The 20523-nt window shown below is 39.5% G+C and overlaps 2 protein-coding genes across 2 annotated transcripts; both read left to right on the top strand.

The window, feature by feature from the left end:
• Positions 1-2710: 2710 nt before the first annotated feature.
• On the top strand, positions 2711-12172 carry slc5a5 (solute carrier family 5 member 5; the record flags this gene model as incomplete). The annotated part of the gene is made up of 15 exons (XM_083970134.1): positions 2711-3076; positions 3798-3863; positions 4087-4138; positions 5191-5258; positions 6723-6877; positions 7017-7157; positions 7679-7808; positions 8338-8426; positions 8550-8662; positions 8783-8853; positions 9156-9242; positions 10194-10393; positions 10713-10810; positions 11116-11201; positions 12056-12172. The coding sequence occupies 15 exons, from the start codon at positions 2711-2713 to the stop codon at positions 12170-12172; spliced, it is 1839 nt and encodes a 612-aa protein (XP_083826260.1).
• A 3286-nt stretch (positions 12173-15458) lies between these two features.
• cluap1 (clusterin associated protein 1) lies at positions 15459-20392 on the top strand. Its single transcript, XM_083970851.1, has 13 exons — positions 15459-15517; positions 15898-15965; positions 16076-16187; positions 16404-16488; positions 16587-16766; positions 16884-16979; positions 17364-17447; positions 17555-17688; positions 17941-18082; positions 18542-18614; positions 18713-18823; positions 18992-19041; positions 20175-20392. The coding sequence occupies exons 2-13, from the start codon at positions 15944-15946 to the stop codon at positions 20349-20351; spliced, it is 1266 nt and encodes a 421-aa protein (XP_083826977.1). The 5' UTR covers positions 15459-15517; positions 15898-15943; the 3' UTR covers positions 20352-20392.
• Positions 20393-20523: the final 131 nt, after the last annotated feature.

The raw sequence follows: 20523 nt of genomic DNA, 5'->3' as shown, positions 1-20523 counted from the left end.
CTTGGGGGACAATACCAGACTGAAGAGATAAGGAGAAAAGATGGGTTAGGGGATGGATGATGTAATCTATTGTTTCTTTCACAATACTGCTTTTAATACTGTCGTGTCCTTGGGCGGAGTTCTTTAGGTTCTTAATAATTTCATACACTTCTTCAGCACTGGGAGGATCAAAACTAGAAAGTGGTGAGAATGTGCCTTTAATGAAACTACATGGGTTCACATCAGAGTCCTTTATGACTTAGCCTAATAACTTGTTCAGTCTTTGTGTTTTAGACTCTTTGTGGGGGTCTCTGCAAATAATTACATCATACATAATGAACATCATGAAGGCCACAGACGCAAGAGAAAAAAGGGTTAAAAAGGAAAGTTATGAAAATATCTGGATAGATGGCGTTGTCACTCTCTCTCTCTCTCTCTCTCTCTCTCTCTCTCTCTCTCTCTCTCTCTCTCTCTCTCTCTCCCTCTCTCTGTCACTCACACACACACAGATCATTTTCTGGAGAAAGTGGAGTACCTTCATTCACTCTGCACTCCTCGGCACTAACCATCCTCTTTGTGGTCACGCACTGCAAATATCATGCAACCAATCCTACCAGAGAGGGGGGAGGGGAGGGGGGTCAAGGAGCGTGCGCGCAACGTCACGCACATGAGCACATTGCGTTACAGAAGGTGTGTGGAGAAGATGAAGCAGCAGCTGAAGTCGAAGAGTATAAAATCTGCACTTTGTTCCTGCTGTTTGGAGAAGTAACTGGACTGAATGGGGGATCAATGGTGAGTCTTTTTACTGTAATTTATGAGAAGAAAAGAAAAGATTGTTGATAAAATGTTTTTTCACTGTGCTCACACATTTTCTTTTAGCTTTATAATTTTGTTTTACAATCTATGTTATTTGTTTACAGTGTAAAACCTGTAACAATTTGTTCAGCTGATAATATTTGAGCTGCAGTACCCCAGTCTTAAGATGCTGATAATTCGCAAGTAGGCTATTGTGTTGGGAAAAAATATATGAATTAAATCAATTGAATAAATCCTAATTCCATAGTAATGACTTTTTAGTTGATATATATTTCAAATTTCTGCAACTGCTTATCTCACAATTAGCACAATATGATAGATAGATAGATAGATAGATAGATAGATAGATAGATAGATAGATAGATAGATAGATAGATAGATAGATAGATAGATAGATAGATTCAGAGGTGCAGCAACTGCTTATCTCACAATTAGCATAGATAGATAGATAGATAGATAGATAGATAGATAGATAGATAGATAGATAGATTGATTCAGAGGTGTAGCAGTGTGGAGTGGTTTAACAGTCTCGCAGCATCAGACCCTCATGTGTTTGATAATGTGTCTGGTGGGTTTTATGTTTTTGGTGGTGTACATGGTGTGTATATTGTTGTGTATTGTGTGTCACATGTGACAGACTGTGAGAATCTATCTATCTATCTATCTATCTATCTATCTATCTATCTATCTATCTATCTATCTATCTATCTATCTATCTATCTATCTATCTATCTATCTATCTATCTATCTATCTATCTATCTATCTATCTATCTATCTATCTATCTATCTATCTATCTATCTATCTATCTATCTATCTATCTATCTATCATCCAGGAAGAAGTTATGGGCTTTAGGCAACTATGAAAGGAAAGTGTATGCTCTTGGTTAAAAGTTAGGAATCACTGCACATGACTCATAGTTACGTGACAAAATATGAACCCTGAGCATGCAGCGCCATAACAAATCTGACCATCGAGCTTCGGTACTGAATACGATCAGAGGTGAATATGTGTGTGTCAAAGGACCAATGTTGTTACTTCACCAACACATGTCAACACTGTTAAGTAATAACATGGTTCTATAGGTTTAGTTGCTGCACTTCCTTGTGTATCTTTCCTACAAACACGAAAACAGGACATTTTTGAGTTTAAGTTCAAGTTAAAGGCGCCCTGCAAAGGTTTTTGACCCTTGTAACACTTTATGAGCTTGTCCACTTTTTTATTTGCAGGCATAGTATGAGATGCAATATTACCTATCGTTTAATGCATTTGTACAGCAAAGGCAGACAATGATTGTAATGTTTATGGCAGTGAAAGGATTTTAAAATGTGCTTTGTTGATGTTTTATGATAGATAGATAGATAGATAGATAAATCTATCTATCTATCATAAAACATCAACAAGGAAAGATAAGCATTCAGCTTGCTAGTTAGACTTCAATGCATGTACATTTTGGTGAGAAACTCAGTATGTTTGAAGGAAACCAAGACAAGACACTTTGTCATGTGTCCTGTGGAGGTTTTTGCTACCACGACCATGTGACAGTGGTTACATGTCAGAGAACAAGAAGAAGGCTTGACGTTTGACATTATGTAACTATAGTGACTGAAAATGTAACTCGTGAGTTCACCTGAAATGTAGGAAATTGCAACATCCATTGAAATACAACCACTGTTTTTGAAATAAGAGTAGATGGCTCACACATTTGGCAGTCCAATCCCCAACAGCCAATGTTACGATAGACAATGAATTACACATATCAACTACTGTAGATTTGATATGCATGTGTCATCTGTCCCATTCAGTCCTATGATCACTGATTGACTGTAATTGATCCTGACAGAACCGTCACTTGAATTCACATGAATTCACCTGTACATCTATAAATCAAGGCAGAGGGTATCAAAGTGAAATAATGGAGGAGCAGTCTGCCGGTGAACCATCCAGATCAGGCTTCGTGCTGGCTGACTACGCGGTCTTTGCCACCATGTTGCTGGTGTCTATGGCCATCGGACTCTTCCAGGCCCTGAAGAAGAGGCAGAGCAACACCAGTGTTGATGATTTCTTCACTGGCGGTCGCAGCATGCCAGCCCTGCCTGTTGGGCTGTCGCTCTGTGCCAGTTTTATGTCGGCAGTCCAGGTTCTGGGTGTTCCCGCTGAGGCGTCCCGCTACGGCTTCAAATTCCTCTACATGTGCCTCGGACAAAGCATCAACTCCCTCCTGACAGCTTACATCTTCCTGCCAGTTTTCTTTCGACAGGGCATCACCAGCACCAATCAGGTTTTGATGAGCTTCAAGTTATTATCATTCGTTGTCACATATGTCAGCGTTATTAGTCTAGTATACAGCTTTCAAAGCTTATTGATTAATATAGATTTTTTAAATTTGATGTTAATGATTAAGGTCTAAAAACGCATATGTTTTGTAACCACTATCAGGCAGAAACACTGCAAAACAAAGTAAGTTAGAAAAACTTGGATAGTGGTGCCTGAGTTTATAAAGTTTCTGGATAACCTGCAGGATGTTACACATTCAGGAAATACAGAACAACATTTTACTCCTGTTGTCTGTGCCTACTGATCAATGTTGTATTCAATTTTTTCAGTCTGACTTGACAAAAAAAATATGTTGACAGTTTTATAGTATTTAGCATTACAAATGAAAGGAAAGAAAAGAAAAAAATCTTACATCCCTGAAATGTAAGGAGAAGTCTGCAGGGTTTTCAGAGGAACAAGAACATTTTGTGAGGTTTTTAGTTGTAGATTTTTGAATCACAAGAGAGAAAGGATGATAGGAGGATTTAAGATAACTACCATAAAATAATTCAACTTTAAGCCACTGTATCAGTAAGTATAGGCTATTGCAGTGAGATTTCTCTGACAAAATGTTGAAATGCACCTGTGGCTCATCAACTGAAATGAAAATAAGAGGTGAGGAAGGATGAGGGACGTGTGCAGAGATACTGTGATGTGTTATAACTCCAGCCGTCTGCCTGTCACAGTATCTGAAGATGAGATTTGGCAGAGGGATGCAGCTGTTGGGGAGTATCCAGTTTCTTGTGGCCACGGTAAGACACACGTCATTGTGTTCCCAGCAGAACAAAATCATATTTAGTGCCCTTTTTAGGGTTTGTCACATTTTCACAACTTTTCTAAATAGTTGCTAGGGTTCAGACTGGGTAGCGGCCAGGCCGGTCTTTAAAGTGCACAGTGAGACACCTCAGTTGAACTTCTTTACCTTGCAATTTTGTCACTGAGTTTGTAGTTTTCCTTGTGTTTCCCTTTTCTCAGCTGCTTTACACAGGGATTGTCATCTATGCACCAGCCTTGATCCTCAATGAAGGTAAGAAAGCTCAACTGTGCCCTGCTGTCCGCAATGGATGTAATTGGATTTTTTCATTCACCTGCCATTTTGGTCTTAGTTCCTGTAACTATTATGATATTTAATTTGTCGTTGGGTAGAATAGTGCATGCACATCCAAATTTGTGAGTCCAGGTGCAAAACAAAAAGCAAAGTAAGGTGAAAGAGGAAAAAATGTTCCAAACATTGACCTTCTGTTAAAAACTCTTTTGGGAGCATTGACCGGTGTGCAAACATTTTTTCCTCTTTCATTTCATTCGTCATTCACAGAAAAAAACAATAACTCAGACGTTCATTAGAGAATGTTTAGTCAGTCAGTATTTACACCCAACCATGAGACCTGACAGGGTGAAATTAGCTGGACAAGAAAAGCTCTTTTCTTCCAGGTTTAGTAACAAGGTGGCAAAAATAATGAACCAAACCACTTGTTGCTGAGAACAGGATGTGTGAAGGAAATTAGATGAATGAGTCTGCACACCAAAAAGCTCCCTTTGATAAGGATTTATTTGTGAAGTGACGTTTTGAGAAGGACGCTCTTTCTCAAACTGCTGTGCTAGTAATACAGACAGGAAGTTGCTCTTTAAGTACAAGTGCAGGTCAGTAACCAATTATTCAAATCTGGTGTCACTTCGCAAATAAATCCTTATCAAAGGGAGCTTTTTGGTGTGCGGACTCATTCATCTTCTTTAGTTTTCCTCTCTTTGATCCAGCACCCATCCCAACTGGGCTTTTTGATGTGCGTGTTTTTCTCACAGTTTCTCAAGGAAATTAAAGTAGGCTACACATGACCTACAGATGTATTTGTTCTGTGAAAATACTGTTGTGAAACTGTGAAAGTGTGATATGAAAGTCCCCACTGGCACACCGGCATATTCAAAACAGTGGCAATGAACATGTCACAACAAGAAAACCTTTTGCACTCAAAATTTCTATTGATTACTACGACCTTGGTGATGCTGTCAGTGACACAGATGTTAGATTAAAAGGATATGCCATGTGAACACGTTTCTCAATCTTTATCTAATGTATTTTAGCTGCTGGACTGGATATGTGGGTGTCTTTGTTTTCTACTGGGATCATTTGCACCGTGTACACCACTCTGGTAAGAATGTATTTCCTACATCTATTCAGCACGGACATTATTAAAGGGATAGTCAACTAGTTTAGACAATATTACTCACATCATGTTTTTGTGCTGACTTTTGTTTTTGTCATTTCCTTTCTTATTTTGAAATTTTTATTTTTGTGTCCATGGTTGTTTTTCGTCCTGCCCCCATTGATTGTCCCACTTACCTTCACCTCTTACCCCCTTGTGTATTCAGTGTGTTCTCCTATTTCTCTCCTGTTCCTCATGTTTTCCCCCAAGTCCTTATTTCCTTGATGTAGCTACAACTTGTGTGATTCTAAGTACCTTCACTGTGCCTATACCCAATCGTACTCAATCGTACCTGCCTCCACGTGGGGGAGCATACCGCCCATCTCTCCGACTACCCATTAATCCAATTTTTCTACATTGGCCCGACTGTCTGGTGCTCCAACCAAAATAATCCATATATTCCGATCATGGCTAAATCCGACCACCCAGAATTCCGACAATGAACCCCAGAATATAGCAATGCATAGTACTCTGGACTGTGATGAGATTATTATTAATAGGCTATTCCTTGGAGTGTTTTGTCTCTGTTGTCTTAAAATGTCGAGATATTTTATTACCTTATCAAAATATTTCTGAGTTAAAAATAAGTGGGCTACGCATTTCTGATTTTAGTTGATTTTAATTAACTTTCATTTCTCTTGGATTTTTGTGCATATTATGGAGCCGTTTTGGTCCATATTTGTAAGCCTTTTTGCTGGATTAATTTTTCAACAAGTGGCGTCGGAGTGTGTGATTGAAAACCACCACGGTCTGCTTCCCGGATGCCGAGACTTTGTGTTTATTACACATGAAAAACGCATGAATGACCATCCACGCGCACTTTTGTCTAGACTGTGGCGCCGTCAAAATACAATTGATATCTCATTCAATATGTTTTCATATCCTGCTTCTGGGCCGGATTAGTCGGGCTAATACACTGTCGTAATTACTGGGAGTCACCGAGCATACTTAAATCGAGGAAATGGGAGGTCGGACTAATGGACGCAAAAATATAGAAATGTGTGGTCGGAGAAATGAGAAGTCAGACTTTTGGGTTGTCGGAGAAATGGGAAGTCGGACTAATGGGAGCAAAAATATAGAAATGTATGGTCGGAGAATTGGGAAGTCGGACTGACGTCATGCACCCATCAACGTGTGTCTGATTTGGGGATAGGTTGAATGCACAATAGGATGAGCTTTATTACAGTAACCTTATGACATCACAAATACAATCTCACATGCAACCTGCACTGGATTTCTCAACAGGGACCTATATTTATAGTTGGCATTTAGTCTCACCTGTAGACATAACATCTTGTCTCATGGATCATAACCTCATTTAGGTTGTATGAAACTCTCCATTGTTATTTGTATTTGCCTAATCAGCTCTTTCGCTTCCTGTTTGTCTCTTCCATCGTCTGTTTGTCACAGGGTGGCATGAAAGCTGTGATTTGGACTGATGTATTCCAGATCGCTGTCATGTTGTCTGGTTTTGTGGCCATTTTCATCCAAGGCACAATCCTGGTTGGTGGTCCTGGGCTGGTGCTGGAGATCGCCAAGAATGGATCGCGGATTAATTTTAATGAGTATGAAGAACTTGATTTGAACACATAAATATCACACAACCACATTTAACGATAAATTCAAAATCCAAAATTGTCGATGTTTTATTGGAAGGTGGTCGCGAAAAGCATAATTGCTTTGTTCCATATTGTTTTCCAATAGTTTTGATGTCGATCCGCGGCGGCGCTACACCTTCTGGAGCCTCTCTGTCGGGGGTGCGTTTGTTTGGTTGTCCATGTACAGTGTAAACCAAGCTCAAGTGCAGCGGTACATCTGCTGCAGAACGGAGAGAGAGGCCCAGTGGTGAGTGGAGACTTGTTTGTCACTGATATAAAGTTTCAGCACTTGTTCAGACATTAAAATATCTATTGATCTGATCTTAACCATCAAGATAGACAAAAAAAACTTTTTTCTTAGTTGGGATAGTTCAACATTTTGGCAAATTGACCCATTGCCATAATCGCTATAGTCATAGCAGTAGGTTTGTTACCTTTATTTGTCGGTGTAAGCTATTTTTAGAAACGCCGAGCCAAGCGGCGAGCTTCTCAGAGCTACGCTACGGAGGCTAATGGGATTTCTTGGTTTCCCTCATCAAACTCATCAAATACACAATCCAAAAACTCCAAAACGCTCTCATGGACAAGTTGTGACCTGCACACATCCACCACGCTATGAGATAACAACGGAACGTTACGAGACAGAGTCGTTTTAGATGTATTTGAGGAAGACTTTTGGACAGCGTTTCATCCCCCCTCCCCCATTTTGACCATGAATGAATGGGCCTTTGAATATCGCTATTCTTTCTTCTGTTTTTTGTGTTGGAGGGCTGTGTTCGTGAACCAGGTTGGTCTGTGCCTCATTGTGAGCAGTGCAGCAACTTGTGGCATCGTCATGTTTGCATATTACATCAACTGCGATCCGCTGAAGTCTGGGGAAATATCTGCACCTGATCTGGTACCCATGACACTCCTGAGAAAAATATTCATTTAGATCCTAGAGTAGAAGATGAGAGTTTGAAACTCTTAATTATTGATATTATGTATTGGTGCTATGGACATGTAATATATTTTAATAGATTTAAAGGAGCATTATCGCAAATCCAAATTCTTAATTCGGCCACTAGATGGAGCCAGGCGGAGTTTATCAGATATAAACAAGTGGGCAGCTGTCAGAGAGAGAGAGCAGCCTCGTTTCGCAATCGAACGCAGCAAGCGCCGGGCCGGCTTGGATCATAACAAAGACAAATGCTGCATTTGCCCCACGGACACTATACTGTTGGCGATTTTTTTTTGTAAATTTAGTTATGGCTCCCCCCGACCCATCTTTTACATATTTCAGCTTATTTTATGCTATTACTGCTGTATTTGTGATAATGCTCCTTTAAGTCTCCTCTCATCTGCTGGTGACTTGGACTTAAATGGTAAATCTTTCCAACACCAATATTCACTTTTTCACTTTTCCTTCCCCCATCGGTCCGATAAAGTACATGCCATACTTTGTGTTGGACATATTCAGAAATCACCCAGGCTTTCCAGGTCTTTTCCTTGCCTGTGCATACAGTGGGACTCTGAGGTATTTGAATATTAGTTACTTGTGACATATTTCTCTATATACATTAAAGTGAGTTGATGGTTTCAGTCACTACTGTAAGATGCTTATGTGGCATTACTGACAAAAACCAATGTCTTTTTACAGCACCGCCTCCACAAGTATCAATGCCATGGCAGCAGTAACCATGGAGGATCTGCTGAAACCTCATCTGGAGCATATGACCCAGAAGAAACTGATCCTTGTTTCCAAAGGACTGTGTAGGTTGAGTCTCACTGACAATATCCGCTTAAATTAGTATAAATTCTTAAAACCACTGTAATTTTAAAACTAATCATGAAGAAAACTGGTAACTTTGTTATTTTCTGTCTTTCTTTAAGCGTTACTGTATGGAGTTGGTTGTATGACCGTAGCTGCTCTTTCTTCCCTCCTGGAGTGGGGAGTTCTGCAGGTATAATACCTCAGCGTTACCACGTTATATAACATTTAATCCAGTCTCAGTCCATTCTAAAATGCGGCATTACAAGAGCTTTGAAATGAACACAATCCTGAAAGTAGCTTATGAAATGATTAAATATTGAATAATGTTTTTTTGTTGTTGGTGTTGCTTGTTAGACAATATCATGCAAACCAGGCGTTGGTTTTAGGGTCTATAGATATACTGGGCCAATATGTGACATATAATAAATCTTGTCTTGCAAAATGTTCTGTAATTGAATCTCAGCAGAGTGTGTGTTTGTTGTCTCTCCTCAGGGGTCATTCACTGTCATGGGTGTAGTCAGTGGTCCATTACTGGGAGTGTTCATTTTGGGAATGTTTGTTCCAGCAGCAAACAAGCTGGTGAGTGGCATTTTTCAGTACATCAGACATGTAAGTCTTTTCCCTCCCTTTGCTGCTGTATGTCAACTGGCTATGTAGCTACAATATACATAATACATAATACATTTATACTGTAAGTACATATACATTTTTTACATGGCAAAATGGCTACAATTTTGATTTTTGTTGTCCGTTTTAATGTCAGAAATATTAGAAAGAAACTAGATAAAGTGACTGCACTGCTGAGCACACAGTGAATGTTATGTATGTTATGTTAAACGACTAAGTATTTAAAAAATAAACAAATTGGGTTTTACACATTAAATGAAAATGAACACGAGCACTTAAATCCCATGATTTTGTTTTATTGTAACTGTGGCTTCATTATGATAACTTCCTCCTCTGATCACGCAGACTTTGCTATATAGGTCACAACATCACGTCTAGCTAAAGTTTTATGCTTTCCTGTTGAAATTTTATTGATTTATTGATTAAAGGAGGTCACAGTCTAAAACCAGACTAACTTTTAAAATCATTAACTCATGAACACCACCTTCAAACAATAAGCAGTCTTAACAAAGGCGACCCCTCTTTACCTCTAACTCAGACAGTATTTTTTATTGTTCCGTTAATCACAACCATACTGGAAGTCAGTCTTCCCTCCCCAGTCTGTGTTATCACCAAACATTTTACGGCCGATTTCACTGCCAGTGATTTATTTGATTTTTGAGTCAGGTGCAAGTTTACAATATGACTAAGATATATTTTTATTGCACCTTTTTTTCTGATACAGTGTTAGAAAAAGGCAGTATTTTCAAATGCTAATTAATTTAGCAGAAACCCTTTTGTCTAATTTAACATTTTACTTACAGAAATGCTTCTATTTACAGACTAATGTCTCAGCTGATGGCTTTTAGTGCTCTTACACTATGTTAATCTTTATCTGCTTTGATGTCTATATCTGCCTTTCAGGGAGCGTATGCAGGAATATTTGCGGGCTTTTGTGTCTCTCTATGGCTGGCTGTCGGTTCAACCCTTTACCCACCCAGTGAGGAGACAATGGGGGTCTTGCCCAGCTATGCAGGAGAGTGTCATTCTGGCAACGTCACCTTCAACAGCAGCCCGGACCAGGAGCAGCATTCAATCTCTCCGCTTCACCCCAATAACCATGGGTACCTAAGTTCAAACAGCTTGTACTGACATATAACTGTTTTTTCCCCTTCCTTATGTGTTATAGTTGATGTATTTTATGCATCCTGTAAAAAATGGAAACATAATTTGGTCCTTCTTCTTCAAATGTGATTTTGAATAGTGTTTAGGGAAATAAAAGAGGGTGACAAACCAGGAACAGTAAAATTTTGAGCATATTTAATTAAATTTGGAACCTAATAATATCAATTATTTTTAATTGAATAAAGAACATTTGAAGAAGCTGGTTGCAACTTAGTAGATGGTAAAGTATTTTCTTTGCTCTCTATTTTTCCAAACTAGAGGCCTGCACAACTTCTACGCAATGTCCTACCTCTACTTTGGTGCTATGGCAACTAGTTCAGTTGTTCTGGTTGGGCTCATTGTGAGCTATGCAACAGGTAAGAAAATAAAATTCAGTGAGTGAGATGAGCTTCTATTACAACTACTGTCACGCTTTAGGAAACCTGCTGATTCACAATGACACAGTGTATTCATAACAGCTGTGTGAATGCAGGTCAATAAACTACAGTTTAAGACACCCGCCGTGCAATAAAAATAAAAAGCACCAATTTTATTGATATAGGACTAGAGAGGTGTGAGTCAACTCTGTTGTCATTTTGGAGCCATTAGTGACAATGGAATTGCTTTGCATTGTACCTGTATAAATGAACTTATATTTTTATTTTTTCCCCACTACACACAGGGCCAACTAAGAGGAGTCACATCAGAGAGGGTTTATTGTGGTGGGACCTAAACAGAAAGCAAGTGGAGTTACCATCAGAGCACAGAGTGAGTATAATATTAAAAACTTCAGACTTACAGTATGATTTATTCAATTTGTGTATTTAAATGTATATTATGTTACTTAGATGGAAGTAGGATAAATTGATGATCTAAAAAGACGATTTCTTAAATTTAAATTTACACATTTATAAATTTACAGTATTATCTCTGGGTTGTTTCTTTATGGACACAATGTAGGCAATAATGTATAATGGGCTTTGCCTGTTTGCCATTGCTTTAACAACAAATTACAGTTTGGCTGCTCTTGGTGCTGGCAGTACAGAAATGCAAACGTCCATGTGCATGTAAATGTGTTGGCTGTCTGTGTTCGTTCTCAGACTGGATCAAGGTCCAAGATGTTTACCTGTTGTCAGCACAATGCATGCTGGGATACACTGCAGCCACCTATGAACCTGAGTAGGAATAACAGGGTAAAGAATTTTACAATCTTTTTTTTACAAATTACTGTAATTTGACTGTAATTCAATAAACCAACAATTGAATATATTGCAATGAAGAACAGATGCAAGTATTTAGCTTCTTGTAAATAACAACTCAAACAAGTCTGTAACCCCCATTGGCACAATGAAAGACTCAACACCAATCAATCTGAATCTACACTTGTCTGTTCCCGCTACAGTAATAAGGTTTAAATTGGAAAGCACACATCACATGTGTATGTGCGGTACACATTTACATCCATCTGACACTGCGAAATTAGGATATGGATTCAAAACTGAAAACCCAAGATGTGTGTCAAGGATAACGAGGACTATGCGTTTGTCAAAGCACCTGTATGTCCATCAACTTGTTGTCACTTATCTATTTGAAAATAAGTTGTTTCTCTTTTTTTTTTGCAGGGAGACAAGTCACCAGTTAAACCAAAGCTTGTGCCTTTGAGGAACCTGCAGGGAGATGACGCAAATGAAAAACAGCTGACAGATGACAACATTATATCACCACTCAGAGGAGTGTAGCTGCTGGATAACTAATGACTTTCGAATCATACGTGTGTGTGTGTGTGTGTGTGTGTGTGTGTGTGTGTGTGTGTGTGTGTGTGTGTGTGTGTGTGTGCGTGCGTGCGTACAGGGCCTGAAGTTAACATTTGGGGCTAAAAATCCAAGAAAATGTTGGACATTTCATTTGATTTATTTTATTTGGATCCCCATTAGCTGATATAATACAAAACAAAGAAAATGCTTGAGTTACCCTCATAACAGAGCACACGTACTGTAGCTGATAGGTCAACAACAAAACCGTTTATCTGCATTTGTCGTGTCGTCAGGGGTTAATTTCATGCCCTGTGTGTGTGTGTGAACTTAATTTCTGTGTTATGTTTGGAGCTCCTTTTTTTTAATGTATGTGCTTTAAAATGACAGACTAAAGATGTCATTTAATATTGTGATGAGGGACATGGACTCTTGTCAAATAGCCTACCCACAGGTGTTATTTGAATTCCTTTTATTTCTGAAAGGCTCTTTCATCAGGACATTCATTCTGGTATGTTCCCTGTATGCAACAATGCACAGGCAGCTTGAGGTAACTCAAGTGTGATCAATGTGTCTTCTCTCCTTTCTCCACACAGATTAACCTAAAGCTTCTGTTTGTGCGTATACTTCATGACTTGGGAAGAAATATTTGCTAGTAGGACAACTGGGAGGTCTGGTCCCCTAACCAGTTATTATGGCTGTCCAGAAGCATTTTAACATCCTCACTGCTCACCCAGTCTCCAAAGTCAATATCTGTAAAAAAAAAAAAAAAAGAAAAAGAAAAAGAAGGTAACAGCATCAATGTCTACAATGTAATCCAGCTCTCCACAAACAGCAGTAGCCTATGTGAAAAACGCATTCAATATAAAGCAGTAAAACACACCTCATCAGGTCAGTGTTACAGACACTAGTTTTAACCAGGGCACACTCCTTTTTACTGTAGCCTATATGCTTATTGCACGCCTGTAAAACATTTATAAGTAGCCTAAAATTTTAAGTTACAACTTCCTCAAATGATCAAAATAAACACTGTAATGGTTGGTGCCAGGGGTCAGAAATCATTTCCTGTGCTGTGTCATGTAGGTTTGATCCAGTGAGATAGCAGATAATGATTGATCGCCATTCAAAACATAGGAGTCTGGCCCTTCCAAGGCTTACACTGGTAGAGACTTGTTCTAGGCTCAGGTTTGTTACTGTACCACTGAGGGAGAATTAGCATTTGATTTCTGTTTGTTTGTTTTTTAAAGATGCATGATGGGGACATGTATATTTATTTTATCGCACTTTTCTATATCCAAGTTGTGAGGCCTTCTCATAAAGAAGTCACACATTTTTGGACTTTAATTAAGTAATGTGTTGGTATTTTCTATTACTCTAAATAAAATCAATACAATTTCAAAACCATCCTGTGTAACTTCAACTTTATCTGAAGCACTTTCCTTCACAAGTTTGACAAGCAGACTTACTATTACAGACCACTATTTAACTATGAATTCTTAATTTCATTTTTAATTTCAATGCCTTTAAGATGACACCTGGATATAAATAGGTAATAAATAAGATGGCACAGTTACACCTTGGTGCAGGTGTGGGATATATATTTTTTGGTGTGTGGCTAGTGACACCTGCTGTAGACAGAATGTCACTTCAAAATACAGATGTGCACATATGGCTGCCTGTCTCACACAGCCATCATGGCTGCCAAGACACATGAAAACCAGAAAGCACTTCTTCTCAGGTGATGGTCATTTATTGCATTTTCTTATCTCTTTCACTCAGCCTCACCATACAAAAGTAAGCATAACATTTCCAGACATTCAATCTTTCACAATTAGATAGATTGGACTAAATACAAGTCTGTCTTTAACGTTGTGGGATTGTGCTTCCGTGCACGCTGACGCTGCTCCTAAATCCCTCAACCACCTCCGTGCTGCTGCTGCTGCTTTTTCCCCCCCACAACCCGGTGCTTCACCACTCATCCGCGGCCCTGTTCGAGTCCTCGTCGGCTACAGCGCAGTCCAGGCGCTGAACACCGGGAAGCGCCAGGTCCCTTTCGTTAAGCTTCTCCAGAAACGAGGAGAGCAATCGTTTGTTTAAATGGTCCGTCAGGGTCCTTTCCTCTTCGACCCGCTCCTTGCCGACATTTCCCTCCTCCGACTCCCCGGCTTCTTCTTCCGGCTCGGTGGTGTCCGCGCCGGGCTGCGGATCATGGGCCGGCGGCCGGTGGTTCAAGGACAAGCCGTGCGACTGCTCGTCCTCCCCGGACTGCTGCCCCGACCAGCTCCCGGCGTCCGCCCCGGATTCAGTCTCCATCCGTGATATTAAAGTGGTCTGCAGAGCGGCATTCTCCAGCTCTTTCAGGCGCTTACTGTGGAGGCCGCAGGCTGGTGGTGGAGGTTCATTTCCAGCCGGGGTGTTGTTGTGGGGTGGCTCACTACTAGTTTGCTCCATCATGTTCTGCGTCAGGAGTGCAGCCCATAGATGTAAAAGAGACCAAATGTTTGGCGCAGCCTGAGAGGTGTCGCCGCCTTGTGGCTGATCCATGAACACACACTGTAACCCTTTGACATTGGTAGGAAAAGAATGCAAATCATTTTACCATTCAAATATCAAATCAGATATCAAAAATAAATAAATACTGAAGTCAATATCACCTTTAATAAAAGTAGTCTGAATCATAAGTTGCCTTCTGATCACTGAAGCACTCAGCAATCTGCAATTGGCTTGATAATGACCTGTGAACTGTTTATGTCTGTATCTAAGAATGGAAACGGTCTTTTTTTAATGTAACATCCTACCACCTGTTATTCAGATAAATAAATAAGTTATATTGTGCTTATATGGGGATTAGGGAAATGCATTGCACTTTTTCTACGTTTTCCAATCATGGCTTTTGCCCTTTGTGAGTGCAGGAAGAAATGTATTATTATTATTATTATTTTTTTTTTTTTTTAATGTTTTTTTTTTTTTGCCTCATCTTAGTGCGTTTTTCCTCTGTTGGAAGTAGTTTTGCAAACACACAACTAACACTAACATTACATTTTAAACAGTCTCTTGTTAGTCTGCAGGGGGGAAAAGAGGGAAAAACTACAATCGACAAACAACGGCAGTGAGAGAGAGAGCACTATTTAAACTTTTCATAAGCTGTGCAAATAATTTAAAAACAATAAATTGACTATATTTGGCCATGTGACATAAAATGCAAATGGTTCCGACATCCATTTTGATTACGTTAGGCTTCCGTAGAGCAGGAATCGGTTTCCATAGAGACCGTCTTGACTGCAGAGCAGGCGAGCTGGCTGTTGGCTGTTGCTTAGCTTCGGTACTGCACAGGTAAGAAAAGACAAGAAAAAACATTATTGTGGTGGCATATAATGATATTTTGTGTTGCATCATTCCTGATAACGATGTTAAAAGATATCGACTCCTCGTCTGTGATTACCTACTGCGACACTAAGCATGAGTTTGTTTGTTTTTCTTGCTGACTTCCAGTTAGCCACCAGCTAACTTAACTCAACGCAAAATAACTAGAGTCATTACTTTCACCTACTCCTATCACTGGAACAATAGATATCCTAATTATGTTGTATAGCAGAATATGTTTTCATCCTGTGGTGATTGGTGGACAGTCGCTACCACCCCCGTGTTTTGTGCTTGTGTGTGACAATAACTCACATCTCTGTCTTTGTTATTGTTTTTTTCTTTACCACCAGTGGATGAATCAGTGTATGATCCGCTGTCCAGTATCCGCAGGTCACAATGTCCTTCAGAGACATGAGAAGTAAGTGATGCTCTCTATCTACTCGCTATTGAGTGTAATCATTGTGTAACTGAGAGTTTTTTTTATTTTATTGTCTACATAACGTTGGTAACTAGTGTTTTATTTGGCAGATTTCACTGAAATGATGAGGGCCTTGGGCTATCCTCGGTTGATATCAATGGAGAACTTTAGGACACCAAACTTCACTTTAGTCGCGGAAATCTTAATATGGCTTGTAAAGAGGTATGCTTGATCTTCACACATTTCATGTTTCTTCCAAGTGTAAAAAGTGTGATCTCTATCCAAAAATCCTCAATGATTTCTATGGTTGGACTAGTGATCCATTCACTCCTCTTGTGATCTATGTTTTTTTTCCTGTTTTTTCTGGCCCCCGGTCTATGTTTTACTTCAGCAAAAGGAAGGATATTGTTACATTTTTCCCTTGTCTTTTACATGTAGATATGAGCCTCACATGGATATTCCCACTGATGTGGATACGGAGTCAGACAGAGTATTCTTCATCAAGGCAGTGGCCCAGTTTATGGTGATGCCTGTTTTATGTATAGTCCAAATGTGGAGTTCATTCATAGCTATTAAGGGTTTGCTGTTATTCTGTCTTAACCCATGTTCACCTGATTGCAGGCAACAAAGGCTCACATTAAGCTGAACACCAAGCATCTCTACCAGGCCGATGGCTATGCAGTGAAAGAGATGCTGAAGATCACCTCAGTCCTGTACAGCGCTATGAAGACCAAGCAGATGGCCCTGGAGGACCCAGTCGAGGCAGATAACAGCAAGTTCAAGTTTGACCTCAGTTCACGGGTGAGGTCCACTTTTTACACTGTAATGTCCATGTTTCTTTAACTATCAAAGTTGTTTCCTTTACATTGTTTCATAACTTAATTTTCTTGATTATGTCTCACTCTGTCTTCACTGTAGATTTCGGATCTGAAAGCAGCTCGACAGCTAGCATCTGAGGTCACGTTTAAAGGAGCATCTCTATATGATTTACTGGGGAAAGAGGTGGACTTGAGGGTGAGGAAAAATATACTGTAGTGTACATATAAACTGACACTTTCTGGTCCAACTACAATGATCTTGAGTCCACACACCCCGTGTCAAAACAGTCTGGTTCTACTGTGATGTAAATGCTTTTTAAGATTAATTCTATGGAAAAAGAATGATGACACCCTTATTTTTGGCAATATCTTTAAGACCAGTCCAAAAAAAAAGCTGCCATTGGCCATTGAGCAGCTTAGTTACAACTGATTTGTCTGAGTGCTGCTGAGGCTGGTAGCATGATCTGACTTTGTTGAGCCCATTCTCTGTGATGATAATAGCTAAACAATGCTGAAGTCTGTTTAAAAAGACACAAGTGTCACTGATGCAGGAGATTACTCTCCTCCTTGTTTCTGACAGGAAATGAGAACAGCGGCCATTGCCAGACCACTGGAGATCAATGAGACTGAAAAGGCACTGAGAGCTGCCATCAAGGACGTTTTGGTGTGTAATCTCAGCATTCTCAGTTTTTTCATTCACACAGACCCACACTGATTTTATCCACAAACTGGCACTGAATCTGCCACCATGTCTCTGTGTTCATTGTCAAGCTAAGTGTGGATAAGACCAAAGACATGCTGAGTAATGTCGTCTCTGATGAGACCAGTCTGGACGCCAAGATAGAAAAGAAGAAGCAAGAGCTGGAGAGGAATCGGAAGAGGCTCCAGACACTGCAGAGTGTTAGGTAAGTTAGTATACATATACAAATTGGTCTTTCATTTTGATTTATTTTACTTTTGATTTATTTTATTTTTTCTGCACTCTTTTTCCAAAACACATGTAGCTCAAGCTGTGCTGTTTTAAAGTTCATTGTCTTCTTAAGCTTTACTTTACTTTTCTCCACTTCTCTACAACTCTTTGAACAGAACATTGATGATAAAGTGCATCTAAATTGGCTTGCTGGCTATTTTTTTTCTTCCACTGTCAATGTTTGTAGGCCAGCCTTTATGGATGAATATGAAAAAATTGAGGAAGATCTGCAAAAGCAATACGAGATCTATGTGGAGAAGTTCAGGAACCTCTGCTTCCTGGAGTCTCAGCTGGATGAACACCACAGACTGGAGCAGGAGAGGTTTGAGGTGTGTGTGAGTGTATGGTGTATAGAGCAGTGACTCACTATGAAAGTGCTGGCACTGTATGTAACTACCACTAATATATATTTGCTCAGTGTAACCTAGAGACATGTATTTATCAGCAAATATAAAGTTTTCCTGTAGATTGATGGAATATTTTGGACTTTTTATTTTAACAATTGAAAGGAATGGGATCTAGTGTGTCCTTCTTCCTCTTCTCTTCTGTGTAAAAAATCATTTGTTGGTCTGTGATGTTGACAATTAAGACAATACACTTCTCAAACATCAGTATGGAAAGGAAAATTCAGATTCAAAAATTGGGAGTAACTCACACTAGAAAATAGAGACTAAGAAAGAATTCAGATTTTGAATTTTACAGATGTATGAAAGCTTGTGAACATGTGAACTTCTCTTCTTTCAACGACCCTCTTTATAGCTGTCTGTGTGTGTTTGTCTTCTCTGCAGGAGGCGGAAAACACTCTGAGGATGATGCAGCACAAACTGAGGGAGGAGGAGAAGGATTTGATGAAGACCTCTTGTGAGAAAAACAGACAGACAAACTTAAAGCAAAAATATAACAACATAAACTCGACCCCTTTTTCATGGTTTCACACATTTGTTTCATAATATTTGCAGTGAAAGATGAGGATTCGGACATGGATGTTCCAGAAGACGAAGGTTCAGACAGCGACATGGAAGAGTGTCGACCATCTAAACCCAGGCCTACACAAAACGCCATCATGGCAGGTACACAAGGCAAAATCATATCGTTGTGATGATTAACTACTGATGGCTTTGTGAAAAAAAATTGCCAGAACTGAAATTCCTCATTATTACCTTAAATGATTTTCATCTGTAATTAAAAAAAAAGAAGTAAATGCTGAACTATGAAAACATTACGTTTTTGTACCTCAGGAAGAGGATCGCGGTTCATCGGGAACATGCAGGGTGGGGACAGTGATGAGGTTAGTACTGCCATTGCAACATCCATACAAGACTCCTTTCTTCCTCTCACTCCACATTTTGTTTGCTACAGCTTCGTAAATTTAAAGACTTCTTTGCTGATGCTGCTTTCCGTCATGCCTCTCTCCCAACAGAATGACTCGCGGTTTACTTGTGTTTGTAATTTCTAACCAAACGAGTGTCCCATTCTTCACCATCTCTGATCAGTTTCACGTCCCATTGGGTTTCCATCTTCTCTGTTCAGTATCTTACCTTTCCCTCACTTGTATTTCAAAAGGCCTTCTTAGCTGTTTCCAAAAGGTCCGTTCATTCTGCCAAAGAACAACGGAACGGAAAGGTTTGTGGCAGGACCAGGATCTAGTTTCTTTCTCATTCACCCGTACACTAAAAGGAAAAATCCATTCTCAAATAATCTCAGCTGCTACAGCCAGTATAGCCGGCATCCACTCATACTAATTAACAAGAGTGGATTTTGAATTGTCTTCTCTGTAAGTCACGCATATGTAGATGCAAAGAAGATGCACTAAAAATGAAAAAAAAAAAATGCATCACACAATCACATATGCACGGTAGGTGGAAATGAAAACAAGCGACATTGAGGCTTTTTTTTTTTTGCTGGAGCCTGCTTTCATGTTATTCATTCTGCAGTGTCTAATCTGTACTCTGTGAGAACAGTACATTTTCTCTTAATTTGTGGATTGACCAGAGCTATTATTTAAGATATTGCTTAAAACTTCTGGGCTTACCCTAAACACTGCGTTGTCCTCTTCCCCTCCAGGAAGTTATTTTACTACATTATTTTGATTTAGACTGGATTTTTCTTTTAAATCAGTAAATTGTCATGTAGTCCCTGTAGATGTGTGGCTCCAGATGGACGTGTCCCACTTCCAACACTGTGAAATCACTTCTAAACTCTGCATGTTTTCATTCCAGCCCAAGATGTGACTCTGTGATTAGATCCTCCTGTCTGATTTAGGTTGTGATAAACAGTTAGCTGGTTTAGCGTTTGGATTTAAGTAGTTGGATTGAAGACATGCCCATCCCTGTTGTAGCCTCTACATGGTGTGTTGAAACTGTTTCCCTCTTGTTATGGTGCATTTTGTAAAAGTTGTGATCATGTGGCCTGCTCTTTCAGAGTGAAGACAGCGAGATTGACTTGGACGAGGATGAAGAAGAAGATGAGGAAGGTGAAGAGGAGGAGAGCAAGGATTTGGAAGATGATAGTTTGGAGGGCCCTGTTTCAAGGGGTGGTCGCCCCACCAGAGGGAGCATGAGACCCCCTCTATTGGAGGAGAGTGACAATGACTTCTGAAAAACACACACACATTTAAGGATGTTCTTCTGCTTTTTCTGTATTCCAGCTCAAACAAGAACATGTACCTCTCAGAAATATGCATTAAATAATGTGTTTGTATAGTTCCTATTTTTGAATATTTATGTGAACTGGTTGTAATAAAGTCTTAACTCTTGAATATTTCATTTAT

This window comes from Trachurus trachurus (assembly GCF_905171665.1).
Source record: "Trachurus trachurus genome assembly, chromosome: 4".
In the NCBI taxonomy this organism is placed as follows: Eukaryota; Metazoa; Chordata; class Actinopteri; order Carangiformes; family Carangidae; genus Trachurus; species Trachurus trachurus.
The sequence above is the reverse complement of the archived record's forward strand: the minus strand, read 5'-3'. Positions and strand labels throughout refer to the sequence as shown.